This window comes from Schistocerca serialis, chromosome 2 (genome assembly GCF_023864345.2).
Source record: "Schistocerca serialis cubense isolate TAMUIC-IGC-003099 chromosome 2, iqSchSeri2.2, whole genome shotgun sequence".
NCBI lineage: Eukaryota > Metazoa > Arthropoda > Insecta > Orthoptera > Acrididae > Schistocerca > Schistocerca serialis.
In genome coordinates, this window is record NC_064639.1 from 649,532,314 (window position 1) to 649,546,813 (window position 14,500).

General features: G+C 42.7%; 1 protein-coding gene across 3 annotated transcripts in view; it reads right to left on the reverse strand.

Moving 5' to 3' along the window:
• The window catches only part of LOC126457729 (esterase E4-like), a 339,670-nt gene that overhangs the window by 302,722 nt on the left and 22,448 nt on the right, over window positions 1-14,500 (reverse strand). For all 3 annotated transcript variants that reach the window (XM_050094269.1, XM_050094270.1, XM_050094268.1), the window contains exon 4: window positions 10,471-10,656. In XM_050094269.1, coding sequence (XP_049950226.1) covers window positions 10,471-10,656 — 186 coding nt within the window. The remainder of the gene's footprint in view (window positions 1-10,470; window positions 10,657-14,500) is intronic.

The following is a 14,500-nucleotide window of genomic DNA, read 5'->3' on the forward strand; positions in this document are numbered from 1 at the left end:
TCTACTCCTATCGATTTGATTATGTAAACGTAAAAAGGCGTGGAATCATTTCAAAGAGAGAGTATCGATGGCGATTGAGTGATATATACCACATAAATTAATAAGTGATGGTACTTATCATGGGTCAAATCGCTGTTTCAGAAGCAACGAAAACAGAATGCCAAATTTAAAAGAACGCTAAATCCCCAAGACTCGCAAAGTTTTGCAGAAGTTCGAATTATAACGCGTACTTCAATGCGAGATGTTTTTAATAATTTCCACAACGAAATTCTGTCTCGGAATCTGGCAGATATCCCAAAGAGATTCTGGTCATACATAACGCACACCAGTGGCAAGACGTAACCAGTTCCTTCACTGCGCGATAACAACGCTGAAGTCATTGATGAACTGATGACAGTGCCACTAAAGCAGAGTTACTAATCACGATTTCCGAAACTCCTTCAGCAAAGAATACGAAGTAAATATTCCTGAATTCCAATCAAGAACAAGTGACAAGATGAGAAAAGTGGAATTAGATATCCTCGGTGTAGCGGAGCAGCTTAAATCACTTAATAAAGGCAAGGACTCCGGTCCTGATTGTATACCAGTCAGGTTCCTTTCAGAATATGCTGATTCAATAGCTCCATATTAATCAGCTATATATAACCGCTCGCTCACAGAAAGATCCGTACCTAAAGACTGGAAAATTGCTCAAGCCATACCAATGCCCAAAAAGGAAAGTAGGAGAAATCCACTGAATTACAGGCCCATATCACTAACGTCGATTTGCAGTAGGGTTTTGGAACATATACTGTGTTCGAGCATCATGGAGTACCTCATTGTCACACGTGCGAAAAGTGGCAATTGACTCTGGATAAAGAAAAGTGTGAAGTTATTCACATGAGCACTAAAAGAAATCCGCTAAATTTCGATTACGCGATAAGTCGCACAAAGTTTAAGGCTGTAAATTCCACTAAATACTTTGGGAATACAATTACAAATAACCTAAGTTGGAGTGATCACATAGATAATGTTGTGGGTAGAGCAAACCAAAGAGTGCGATTCATTAGCAGAACACTTAGAAGGTCTACTAAAGAGACTGCTTACAACACACTTGTCCGCTCTATTCTGGAGTATTGCTGTAGCGGTGTGGGATCCGCATCATGTGGGACTGACGTATGACATGCAAATAAGTCAAAAAAGAGCAGCTTGTTTTGCAACATCGCGAAATGTGGGAGATACTGCCACAAACATGATATGCGAATTGAAGTGGCAATCATTAAAGCAAACGCGTTTTTCGTTGCAACGGGATCATCTCATGAAATTTCAATCACCAGTTTTCTCCTCCGATTCTGTTGGCACCCATCTACATAGGGAGAAATTATCTTCACGATCAAATAAGAGAAAAAATTAAGTGCTCGTTTTTCCCGTGCGCCGTTCGAGAGTGGAAAACACTCCCAGGAATTCTGTTCATGAATGGCAACCGAATGGGTCGGATCACCAGATTGACGTACAAATTTACAGTCATGGTGTATGAGATAACCATACGAAATTTTACCGCAGAGGATAGTTCTAGCTGCAAGTCCAGTTCGTCTAACATGCAGATGGGGTGGGCGCAGGTCCTCAACTGGCCCACGTGTAAGCAACACGCAGCAATCTCTAGCACCGAGGGATAATCAGCTTTAAAAAGAAAACCCAACAGGCCAACACTCTGCGTCCCAATGTGCTCTCACTTGACACCACTACAGTCGGAGATGGTGGTGATTTTCGGTCAGTTCAATGCACGCTTAAGGGCTCGGAGCTGTCTTTGTAGTAACCGATTTATACCAGAATGTTGTATCACTGTGCTGCCAAATGCTGCTCAAACTGCTGCTGTGGATGCTGTATAATGGAACACAGCCAAACGCCGAGTAGGTGGTCTGACAGGGAAGACCCCGTTACAGTCTGGAGCCTGGTCTTCCTGCGACCGCATATTCTAGTGACCACCAGTGCCAGCAATCACGTACAGTGGCTACATTCCGGCCAAGTCTTTCTGCAATATCGCAGAAGGGACATACAGCTTCTCGTAACCCTATGACACCACCTCGTAAAACTAAGTGAGGGATTTGTAAGAGCGTCTTTGTCGCCTTACAGGCCTTCTTGTCTAACATCACTTCACCATTTTCAGTCCCAAAAGTAACTAACGCTCACTAGCATTATAGCGTCTACTTAAAGGAAACATTATTTGTATTCTGGTATTGGTGCTGCTACCGTTACTCTTATGCGACTGGCGCGAAATTTGAATATTCATCTTTCAGATCTAGTAACACTCCCACCAACTTTCGTTTATATCGCACAACTCATTCTTGGTGTTATGATTATTTCCCGTCAGTATACTCTTGAGCATGGCCAGGATGTCAGCTCTGGTGCTATATACTGACTGGCTGTTTAGTTAGTCAATTCAAGTCCACTGGATTATTTTTGCTACGGGCAAGCTCGCTACTCTGAGGCTACGTAATGACTGGCTACTTTCTTTGTTGACTTAATTCAGGCTATCTGGAATCTTCTCAGCAATGCCGTTATGGCGGGTCGGGGACTACATAGCGAATGGCTGTTTTGTGTAGATGATCAGTAAAATATTGGACTGTGATTGGGAGATCGAAATATGCGTTTGGTCAGAGACTCTGTCTGGCTAAGGAATGTGGCTTTAGAAGAAAATGCCAAATGGGGTACATACTGATTGGGTGTGTTGTTTTAATGGCTGGTAAAAGGGATAGATAACATTCCAGCAGAATTTCTAAAATCATTGGGTGAAGTGGCAACAAAACGACTATTCACGTTGGTGTGTAGAATATATGAGTCTGGCGATATACCATCTGACTTTCGGAAAAGTATCATCCACACAATTCCGAAGACGGCAAGAGCTGACAAGTGCGAGAATTATCGCATAATCAGCTTAACAGCTCATGCATCGAAGCTGCTTACAATAGTAATATACAGAAGAATGGAAAAGAAAATTGAGAATGCGCTAGGTGACGATCAGTTTGGCTTCAGGAAAAGTAAAGGGACGAGAGAGGCAATTCTGACGTTACGGCTAATTATGGAAGCAAGGCTAAAGAAAAATCAAGACACTTTCATAGGATTTGTCGACCTGGGAAAAGCGTTCGACAATATAAACTGGTGCTAGCTGTTCGAGATTCTGAAAAAAGTAGGGGTAAGCTATAGGGAGAGACGGGTCATATACAATATGTACAACAACCAAGAGGGAATAATAAGAGTGGACGATCAAGAACGAAGTGCTCGTATTAAGAAGGGTGTAAGACAAGGCTGTAGCCTTTCGCCCCTACTCTTCAATCCGTACATCGAGGAAGCAATGATGGAAATAAAAGAAAGGTTCAGGAGTGGAATTAAAATACAAGGTGAAAGGATATCAATGATAAGATTCGGTGATGACATTGCTATCCTGAGTGTGAAGAAGAATTAAATGATCTGCTGAACGGAATGAACAGTCTAATGAGTACACAGTATGGTTTGAGAGTAAATCGGAGAAAGACGAAGGTAATGAGAAGTAGTAGAAACGAGAACAGCGAGAAACTTAACATCAGGATTGATGGTCACGAAGTCAACGAAGTCAAGGAATTCTGCTACCTAGGCAGTAAAATAACCAATGACGGACGGAGCAAGGAGGACATCAAAAGCAGACTCGCTATGGCAAAAAAGGCATATCTGGCCAAGAGAAGTCTACTAATATCAAATACCGGCCTTAATTTGAGGAAGAAATTTGCGAGGATGTACGTCTGGAGTCCAGCATTGTATGGTAGTGAAACATGGACTGTGGGAAAACCGGAACAGAAGAGAATCGAAGCATTTGAGATGTGGTGCTATAGACGAATGTTGAAAATTAGGTGGACTGATAAGGTAAGGAATGAGGAGGTTCTACGCAGAATCGGAGAGGAAAGGAATATGTGGAAAACACTGATAAGGAGAAGGGACAGGATGATAGGACATCTGCTAAGACATGAGGGAATGACTTCTATAGTACTAGAGGGAGCTCTAGTGGGCTAAAACTGTAGAGGAAGACAGAGATTGGAATACGTCAAGCAAATAATTGAGAACGTAGGTTGCAAGTGCTACTCTGAGATGAAGAGGTTAGCACAGGAAAGGAATTCGTGGCGGGCCGCATCAAACCAATCAGTAGACTGATGACCAAAAAAAAATTCGGGACTGTGACTGGAGGACACGGGAGGAGAGGGCCGAGAAGAGGGGCATGACGACTAGCCTTCATGGTGAAAGGTAGTAGACCAACTCCTGCAAGTAGGCAACCTTTAAGGTCACTTAAGACGTCTTGCATCCCAGTTCAGTAACTGTGTTAAACGTCGAATTGTGTCCAGAAAGTAGGAAGTTCTCCTGTTCCTGCTCGATTCGTCTAGCTGCCAAATGATTACTCACAATGACGCTCCTTTCAGTCTATGTCAAGTTCTAATGATGCTGCCTCACGTGAGAATACAGTTTCTTTGTGTCCAGTGATCACTGAACATCTATCGCTTTTCACGTCCCTTACGGTATAGCACCAGTGCTGATAAGATTACTAAACACGAACAATACTAATGCTCTCTGGTAGTAGTTCTGTGTGTCAAAGAGAACTGCTGCAGTAATCATTTACATACTCGCCGATGATATGTATGCATACGAAGTTGGATTGGCAGAAAACCATTTCTTCTGGTGCTTCACCTTTTTTTACAGCCAGTGTTATTGAAAATCATTTACCTACCAAAATCCGCAATCTCTCCCCCCCCCCTCCCACCCTCTCTCTCTCTCTCTCTCTCTCTCTCTCTCTCTCTCTCTCTCTCTCTCTCTCACACACACACACACACACACACACACACACACACACACTCTGCTTTGTTTCTTTCGCCTCCCCCCCCTCGGTATGTGTGTGTGTGTGTGTGTGTGTGTGTGTGTGTGAGAGAGAGAGAGAGAGAGAGAGAGAGAGAGAGAGAGAGAGAGAGGGAGAGAGTGTGTGTTCATTCATTGTGTTTTATCTGAGCACTGCTAGAAGCGCGGTGTTGTCGTATCCAATACATCTGTCAGCTATTCCTCACTAAAACAACTTAAGTACAACAGGTTTAACTCACTTAAAATATCTGCATCTTGCGTAAAAAAATAACAGGAAAACAACCAAATCAACCTCTGATCGTCCCTCTCAAAACATGTTGCAGTTGCAGCAAGGTCCCGGTATACTGCGTTAATATGGACCCAGACTGCAGAGATAATCTAGAAACACCGATTATCCTGAATAAGCATGCTTTTTCTATGGTTTCGACACATGATACATGTCATATTTGAAGGGCCACGGAATTAATTAGCCATTTCTCGTTGGAAACTGACAACTTACTTAAAAAATTTCTTGTTATTTACGTTCAATTCACTTACGGAAAACAGTCATCCCATTTTCCTTTGTTCCTTTTTCCGCTAACCTTTTTCGACGGTCATCATTTACCGGTGCGTCATCGCTATGATCAAGGGAATTTTACCCAGCTTAGAGATCAGTGTTTTTCAGGGGCTCCATGTGTATGACAACGGCGCTTCTATCGCCTCACCTTTGTTCCCCTAGTGAACACTCTTTGACCATCATATCTGCGTCACTTAACTGCTCAAGTCTCAGTTAATAGGTATCGCTGTCCTACCACACGTCATCCAGTCTTCGCAATCAGGAATTTATTTGGGCACTTCGTTTTACTGCGGTTCCAAAGATACCTCCTTGAGAAAATTGACCTAAGGATTACCATTTAATATCAGAAACAACGACATTCAGCTTCTTGAGGCAGTAACAGTGACCACTCACAGAGAATCACTCCCGTTCGCAGATAAAGTATGTCTGAACGCAGTATTCTAGGGATGCGCTGGATATTCTCTAATAGCCAAGAGAGGTGGGTGAAATGAGATATGTGTAACTTTTAACGAGAGCAGATCGTTGGCTCACCGTTAGATGCAGTAAGTGCGTCACATTTCGTCATTGCATTGCCTATCGAGAGAGGCTATGCCCGAGGAGATAACATGAACCAACTCGAAACAAGACAGTGACAAAAAATAGAGGTCTAGTAGCATTCTTCAGTGATCCTGACAGCTAATAGTTTAAGAGCATCATCACGAATAATCACATAGCTAAAGCAACACATGTGACTTCAGACCTAGAATCACCAGTACAACGAATTGGCTGTGCAACGCCACTCCAATGGGAGACGTTCAGACTGAACATGTGTGACAGGACGACCGTCTTCTGGCGTCTTCGAACTGTCGTTTCCACAAGGCGGACACTGCCGACACCAGGCGGTTGTCGTCGCGGTTGACTGAAGAAGTCTAGCATTAACAGCGATTAAATTTCAGCTCCCATTTATAATCAATGAGCCGTGCGCGGCTCACGTTCATGCCGTTTATTGCTCTTCATCTTGTTTTTTGTCGTTCTGTGACCTCGTTTTTCTTTTAATTCGATTTACTGGCGTCACTACTTTGCTGGTTTGCATGCCCGTGAGTGGCAGCAGCAGCGCTTATCGATAAGGGTACTGTCGTACCATCTCTGGAGCGACTGCTAGTATTTCCGGGTCGTCGTGTGTCTGAAATTCGGTCGGAATGGAGTTCCAGTAAGGTCTGCACAGCCAGTACTCGCCCGACCGCTGGGGACTCACATGCACTGTCCGACAGGAGACTGGGGCGGGAACGACCGCTAGTTGGTCGTTCGATTGGTCGTTTCATTGGGCAACGTATATTTGGTCTTTTGACCATTTCTGGGCCTCGTCAGTGGGTCATCTTGCCGGACGTGGGTCGGCTCCTTCCTCGTGGAGACATGTCGTGGGCGATGGGCAAGAGTTACCTCTGCATAGGTGGGTCCGAGCCAGTTGTTCCCCGGTTGCTGTGTCTTCGAGTTCCAAATGGACATCGAGTTGAATCGGGTTGGAGCTGCAGTGAGCTCCAGTCCAGACAGCCAATACTCGCCCGACCATTGCCAACACTCATAACTTGAGTGGGGAAGACCTTGGTTGGTCGTTCGGTCGCTCGTCTCATCGGACGACGTGTATTTCGTCGCCGATCACTTATGGAAACTCTTTGTGTGTCGACTTGTGATTTCTCCTTGTTGTTCCACGGTGATTGGTTTTAGGATTGTTGGAGTTCTTGGTGCAAGTGTTTACGTGGAACTGTGTGTAGCTTCTGTGATTTCCGCTGAGCAGACGAATGCTGTCTGCGTACCAGAGTAGCCAGTCGGTCGGTTGCGACAGAGCAGCGAGGAAGTCTCCACGGCGTGAGGTCAGGCTAGGGCAGCTGGTGGCGTGCACATGCAGTCGGAGTTGTGAGGCACTAACTGCGAGAGCTGCATAGTTCGTCGCCCACCGGACCTGGACACTGAAGCTGAGTAATCACTTAACCTGCATGAAACCTCAACTGCCGTGACATCTCTTTATTCATTACTGGTTGTTGCTTCCTGGGCCGTTCCTGCAAGCAGCAACGTATGGCTTGTTGGTGTCCAATCGTCAAGACGTAGTGCTGCTGGGATCTTCGTCCTCGCTCATATTTTCGGTTGTCGTGACGTTGGTCGGGTGAAAGGGAATTGATTAGGTTGTTGGTTGGTGCGTCAGCCGTCCCTATGTCTTGCTGCCACCCGATTATTTAGTGTTACACTTGGCTGCCTATCTCACCTAAACTGTTGTTAGAGTTTCATCCCCAGGCCGACCCTTGGAACACTCCTAAGCACCATTGTTCTGTTGTTTGGGATTGTGATTTTCTTTGATCTCAAGTACTGTGTGAGGTCTTCAGCCACGTATTAATTTAGTTTGTGTTGGTGTTCAATATATGGCCTTCGGTCGAACCTTATTAGAAATATTTTACGCCTTCAGCCGTGTTTTATTTACAATTCGTGTTTGCTCTGTATTTAGGCCTTAAGCTGCGTTTGTTTTAAAATCTGTGGCTTTCAGATGTAATGTGTAAATTCCTGTCTGTAGAGTTTCTCTTTAATTATCTTGAATCCTGTGTAAATGCTTATCTTAAGGTTTGTCTTTAATTATTTTCAATAATTGTTTGGGCCTTCAGCCAGCAAGATATTTCAAGTTTTCTTAAGATGGATTTTTGATATCCTGTGTAAATGCTTGTCTTTAAAGGTTCCCCTTCATTATGCTGAAATATTATTGGGCTTCCAGCCGAGGAATTAATTTACATTTTCCTTATTATGGCTTTTAGCCGAAAGTGGTAAATGCGTGCCTTTTAAAAATTTCCTTTGCAGATCTAATATATTATTTGGTCCTTTAGCCAAGAACATATTTTAATTTTACTTAAGTAAGGCCTTTAACCGTTTTTCTAAATCCTTGATTTTTAAAAGGAATTATTTAGTCCTTATTATTGAGATGTTACTTGGGCACTCAGCCGTGAGTTCATCCTTATTGTTTTAAAGAGAAAACTGTGTATTGGTTTTCGATGAATAAAGTTGTGTGTTCTTGTGTAAGCAACAGTAAATGATCTTGGCTCCTTTCCACAATCTGATTCGCTCTGTCCTGCGAAAGCAGATCTCACTTAATATAGGCGCTCAGAAACATATTGTACCAGGATATCATTTCTTCTAACGGCGCTCAGAAATATATTGTCTCATGATAGCATTTCTTGTAACCGTCTGAAACGAAAGACAAACACAAACAGGTTACAATATTTTCCTCAGTTTTAAGTAAAAGACAACATAATCTTTGTCGAGAAAAACAAATTAAATTAAGACAATAATGTCTGTTAAATAACGCACTCTCGAACAGAAAATCTTGAATAAAGGACAACTATGTTTGACAGTAAATTAAGAAGAGGGATACTGTGACAGTGTGATGGCGAAATACGGAAGTGTCGACGCTGCCGGCTGATAATGTCTCTGTTTTGAAGCGGCCGTACGTTGGCCTTTGTAAATTCTAATAAGGAAGTACTGTCAGTAATGTACATCACCTGATGTGGACGATCTCTATGCTGCTCGTCCCGCTTACTCTGGAGAATAAGGACACCAGAGCTGTATTCCTACAGCAAAATATCATCGTGATTATGGAACGATACTGAAAACGGGTTTACAGTTTTCCATTGCTTATATTATTCGACGAACCGTGGACAATAATCTGGTGATGCGTAATAAGATGCATCCCTGGTTAATATTCTCTAGAATATAGTGTAGTGCTGTACAAGACGATAATATCTGGTTTCACTGTACTATTCATGGTTGTGTAGTTCAAATAACAGAAAACTGTCAGTGCCTTGTCACGAGTCAGCCTACTGAAATACTCTAGACTCACGCTAATGCGCTCACTCGTTGCACATATGGGTGTCGAATCATTGAATGTGTCTGAAATTAAGTGTAAACAGATACGCTTTATTTTCTTAAATCCAAATGTATATGCAGTCTCATAGAAAACTTAGTTCCTAAGTACGTACATATAAAGCAGGATCAGTCACTACGAAATAAGTACCTAAAATACAATCCCCTGTAACAATATTTGCAAACGGATATGTTTTTGTAGCTTGCTAGTAATGTTATCTTCCCCACATTACTTATTTACTCGCATTTTTATCTACTTGCGTCCTCGAGTTACGAGTGAAGCGAGGATGTTTCCATAGCTATAAGACAGGAACTTTAATTCTGACTTAGTTACATGACAAAAGACATGAATATTTAACGTCAGTCGTCCCAGGTGTGACCTCTGGTTCCGGCCATTGTTCACATGCACTTACTTAAGTGGACAAGAGTGCATGTGTGTAGATGAATATACATCGCAGTACCGTAGCTATAAAAAAGTTACCAAAGGACAAGCACGATAAGAAAAGCGTTAAGGAATGGTTGGTAACTGGCTGAATGAGGAAAACAGTAAAACAGACCAAATTTTAACTGGTGAAGAAAAAATGGAAAGTGTGCCGAAAATTTATGATTAAAGTGATGGAGGAGAGGACGTAGGAGACAGCACGACGATTTCTCGCACTATTTATGCTGTAGACATCTTTCTGGAGTACATTATGTAACGACCAGATACATGTAGTACTTACGTGCCGGCCGAGGTGGCCGGCGCTACAGTCTGGAACCGCGCGACCGCTACGTTCGCAGGTTCGAATCCTGCCTCGGGCCTGGATGTGTGTGATGTCCTTAGGTTGGTAAGGTTTAAGTAGTTCTAAGTTCTAGGGGACTGATGACCTCAAAAGTTAAGTCCCATAGTTCTCATAGCCAGTTGAACCATTGAAATATTTACGCAATGCTTGCAAAGCGGTTGTGTGCAGCTGTCGCATACAACCTTTGCGGCAAACAAAAATTCGTGACACACTTCATAGTGATTGACCTTGTTATGTACTTATTCATTGGAAATGTTGTAAAATGTACTGTTGCGTTTAAGTTCTTTGAAACACCTAGGACGTAAGGCAAGTCCACAACTGCAAATGCGTTCAAGACCCGTAATTGACGCTAAATTCTACAGCGTATTCGCGAAGCAGTGAGCCAGATCTGTTTCTTACCTTTGGCCAGTGGCGACAGGACGAGCAGATGACACGCCCTGCTACCAGCGCTCTCGCCGAATATCGTGATGTTGTCGGTGTCTCCACCGAAGGCAGAGATATTGTCCTTGACCCAGCGGAGCGCCATAACATGATCTTTGAATCCCATGTTGCCGGTCACAACCGAATCACCGGTGCTCATGAAACCTGCATAGCAACCAAAGTGTTAGGCGGAGAAAGACTTAATGTAAAACCAGTCTGAATATACGGTTAAGCAAGAGTACACAAATTGAGTCCCACTATTCATCTCAAGCACCTTCAATGCACCGGAAGATTATCTCCACTTTTTTCAGTTAAATAAACAAAAACGAAATATAGTGGTCCATTTCAACTAGTGTCACACATAGCACAGCAGGCTACATTGCAGAGAAGTTACACAGTCAGTACATCGGCCGACAATTTCTGCAGTATATTGAACGTTTTGTTTGAAAACCCATATCTGTTACGATGATACCTCGGTACACGAAATAGTTTCGTGTTTTTAATAAATTCCGACAGTAAGTTCTTGCATGTCGGGCGCCACAGCTAGATATTCGTTAAAAGACAATTTTTTTCCACCTATTACAATCACATCTTCTTCACAAGATCAACTGTACTCACCGACTTGCCATTTTCAAGTGCTTCCTCATAACCTCATAATTTTAAATGGACATCCTATGCCGGTGTATAGAATGTATCTACTCGTGTTATTCAAAAACACCAGCTGATAACAGTGCCTGGACATTAATACGGAGTATGTTCGCCCTTCGCCTTTATGGCGGTCTGAATTTAGGCGGCGGCACTTTCAATTAATTGTCTGAATGTCTGCTGAGGAGTGGCAGCCCAGTCTACCTCAAAAGTTGATAACATGCAGGGTAGTGATGTTGAACACTTCCTTCTGGAGCGAAGTCGACGATGTCACTTACGTCTAAGCTATTCCTTTGGGTACAGGTTGAGACTCTGGGCAGGTCCGTCCATTTCAGGAATTTTACTACCACGAACCACTGCCTCACAGATGCTGATTTATGACAGAGGGCGTTGTCATGCTGATACAGTCATCGTCTCAGAATTGTTTCACTGCTCTACGAAGTACACAATGTTGTAACATGTGTACATATCATCCCGCGTTTAGCGATTTCTCAAGTGCAGTAAAAGGACCCATCCTAACCATAAAAACTACCGTTGACGCAACTTTCTCGGCACATCACGGTTGCCACTATCCATGACGGCAAGTACTGTTACTCAAGCATTCACCAGGCCTAAACCCTTCTATTGGTTTGCCACAGGGTATAGTCTCCAGCTTTACAAGGTTTGAAGTATTCCTGTTGGATTCGTTACTCAGTTCCAAGTCCTGCCCAACACACTGTACTGTTACTGCTTTTGGAGTGACAACACAGTAACTCCCCTCCCCTCCACACACACACACACACACACACACACACACACACACACACACGCGCGCGCAAACACACACTTCCGTGTTATACTGGTGGCTCTGCCTCTCGTGTCATCTAGTAGTCAATTCCGCATTACTTAAATATTCATCGACATGCATACTATCAAACCATTGTGAAGTGCATGGTAGAGAGTACTTCCCAGTTCACGAGTAGGGCTTCTTCATGTCCCATTCAAGCATGGCGTGTGGGAAGAGTGATTACTTAAGCGCCTCCGTCCGTGCTGTAATTACTCTAATCTTGTCCTAAGAATACCTTGGGTAGCCATTCGTCGGGTTTGTTGTATATTCCTAGATTCATCACTTGGATTTGGTTCTTCAAACATTCTAAGTAGGCTTTCGCGGTATAGTTTTTACCTGTCCTCATGTGAATACTTGCATCAAACAAATCTCTCGCCACTCGCTGCTCCTCTTTGTATGCGTTCAATATCCCTTGCTAGTCCTATTTGGTAAGGCTCCAATACACTTCAGCAATATTCTAGAAATTCTCCTTCGAATGCGAAAATATTTTGTTGACACCGACCTACATAGGGCGGAACGATCACTACGATAAAATAAGGAAATCAGAACTCGTACGGAAAGATGTAGGTGTTCATTCTTTCCGCGTGCTATACGAGATTGGAATAATAGAGAACTGTGAAGGTGTTTCGATGAACCCTCTGCCAGGCACTTAAATGTGATATCCAGAGTATCCATGTAGATGTATATGTAGATTTAGATCGTGCGAGTGTTTCTCACACAATCTCCTTCGAAGACTTCCGGTTTCTTTACCTACGACTGAACCTATATTCACTGATATTGTCGTCATACAATACAACGTTTATTCGTTTGATGATGTGCAAAATTTCACTTTTCTGAACATTTAATCCAACTTGCCAATATTCGCACCACTTTGAAATCTCATCAAAAGTTGACAGAATATTTCTGCACTTATTCGGACAGCATTTAGTTATCGATAACTGTATCATCTACAGAAAGTCTGAGATTACTATTAAGTTTTTCTGAAAATTAATACGAAAGTAAAGTCGTATGGCACGACTGCCTGGGAGAGCTCGAGGGGCACGTTCTCCCTACCCGGGGCGTACAGTGGCATCTTTCCTTCGTGAAGTGTGAGAGTCGTGTGTTAAAGTGTATCTGAGTGTGTAGATGACTGGAATGGGCGTGTGTTTGGTGTCGTGTCATGTTTGCGACGTGTGATGATGAGAGAAAGGAGAGGGCGAAACGCGGTGCCGGCACAGAGGCTATCCCTGTCCAGTAGCTTCTAGAGCGCAGCCGATTGAACGTATACAGCCGACGAAAGGATTGCTTTCAATTGTCACATGCGTTCGTTCAAAGAGACACTGCGTATATGTTTACAATTTGATCCAGGGCATTGGTGAAAAGCCTTCCGATCAGGAAATATTTGCCACCACCTCTCCTCCCAGTTCCGCAGAGACAAAGGGAAAGCTGCCAACAGCGCTTGGCATTCAAATACCAGCCCGCCCAACGTTGCTTAACTTCGATGATTTGACGTGAACCAGGGTATTCAACTAGGCAAGGGCGTTGGCTGCGAGGTCACTAATATAAAACATGAAAAGAAATGGTCATAAAACACTTTCTTGGGGCGCACGTAAATTTAGGTCTACATCACTCGATGGGTCTTCAGTAATTACATCAGTTCACCAGTGGTGATAAAAGTTATACGTGGTATACCACGAACTTTTTCGTAGTTATGTCACTATATCATAGTATCAAATGGTTGGTGAGTATGGAACGTTGTTCTCGCCTGGGTTTCCCTTGCTGTCGTCCATTCTTGAAAATCTTAGCTCGTCTTGTTGGATCCAGCCTTTCCGCACGGTCCTTCCAATTTTTTTTCTTGTCTCCATACATTTATTTGTATCTGGTGTTCACATTGTTACTTCTTGGAGCCACTACCGTTATCTTGTATCTTTTTCGTTTCTACTTTAAGTTCTGCTCTATATGTCAAAACAGGATGCATCATTGTTTTATATATTTTCATTTTTCTGTCAGTTGTCATATATTTGTTCCTCCATACAGCATTTTTTGCAGGTATTCGGCTACTCTTACTGCGTTTATCGCTTGATTTTTCACCTCAATGGTTAAATCCTTATAGCTTTAAGACAGATTGTGGAAACGTCCATGGAGTTTAATAATCCTGCCAATATGTGCTTTGTTAACTTTTCAAAAGTCTTTGATAGTATTACAAAAGGGGTTTAACTCAATCTTTAATCGACAAGAGTGTATCAATGGTTTCGTGAAAATCATGGAAGATATATAAATATTCAGGTAATAAAACCTGAACTAAAACACACGAAGGATTCACAGATAAATTATCTAAAAGAATTAGACAAGGAGACTCATTAAGCCCGCTCCTGTTCAACTTAATAATGGAGCATATGATTGATGACATGTGAAAAAAACTGGGATATAAAATAGGAAATAATGTGGGGAATATCATATGTTATGCTGATGAAGATGTACTGATAAATAGTGAGGATAATTTACAAAGATTACTTCAGCAATTTGATAAAACAGCTAAGCAATATAAAATGAAACTCT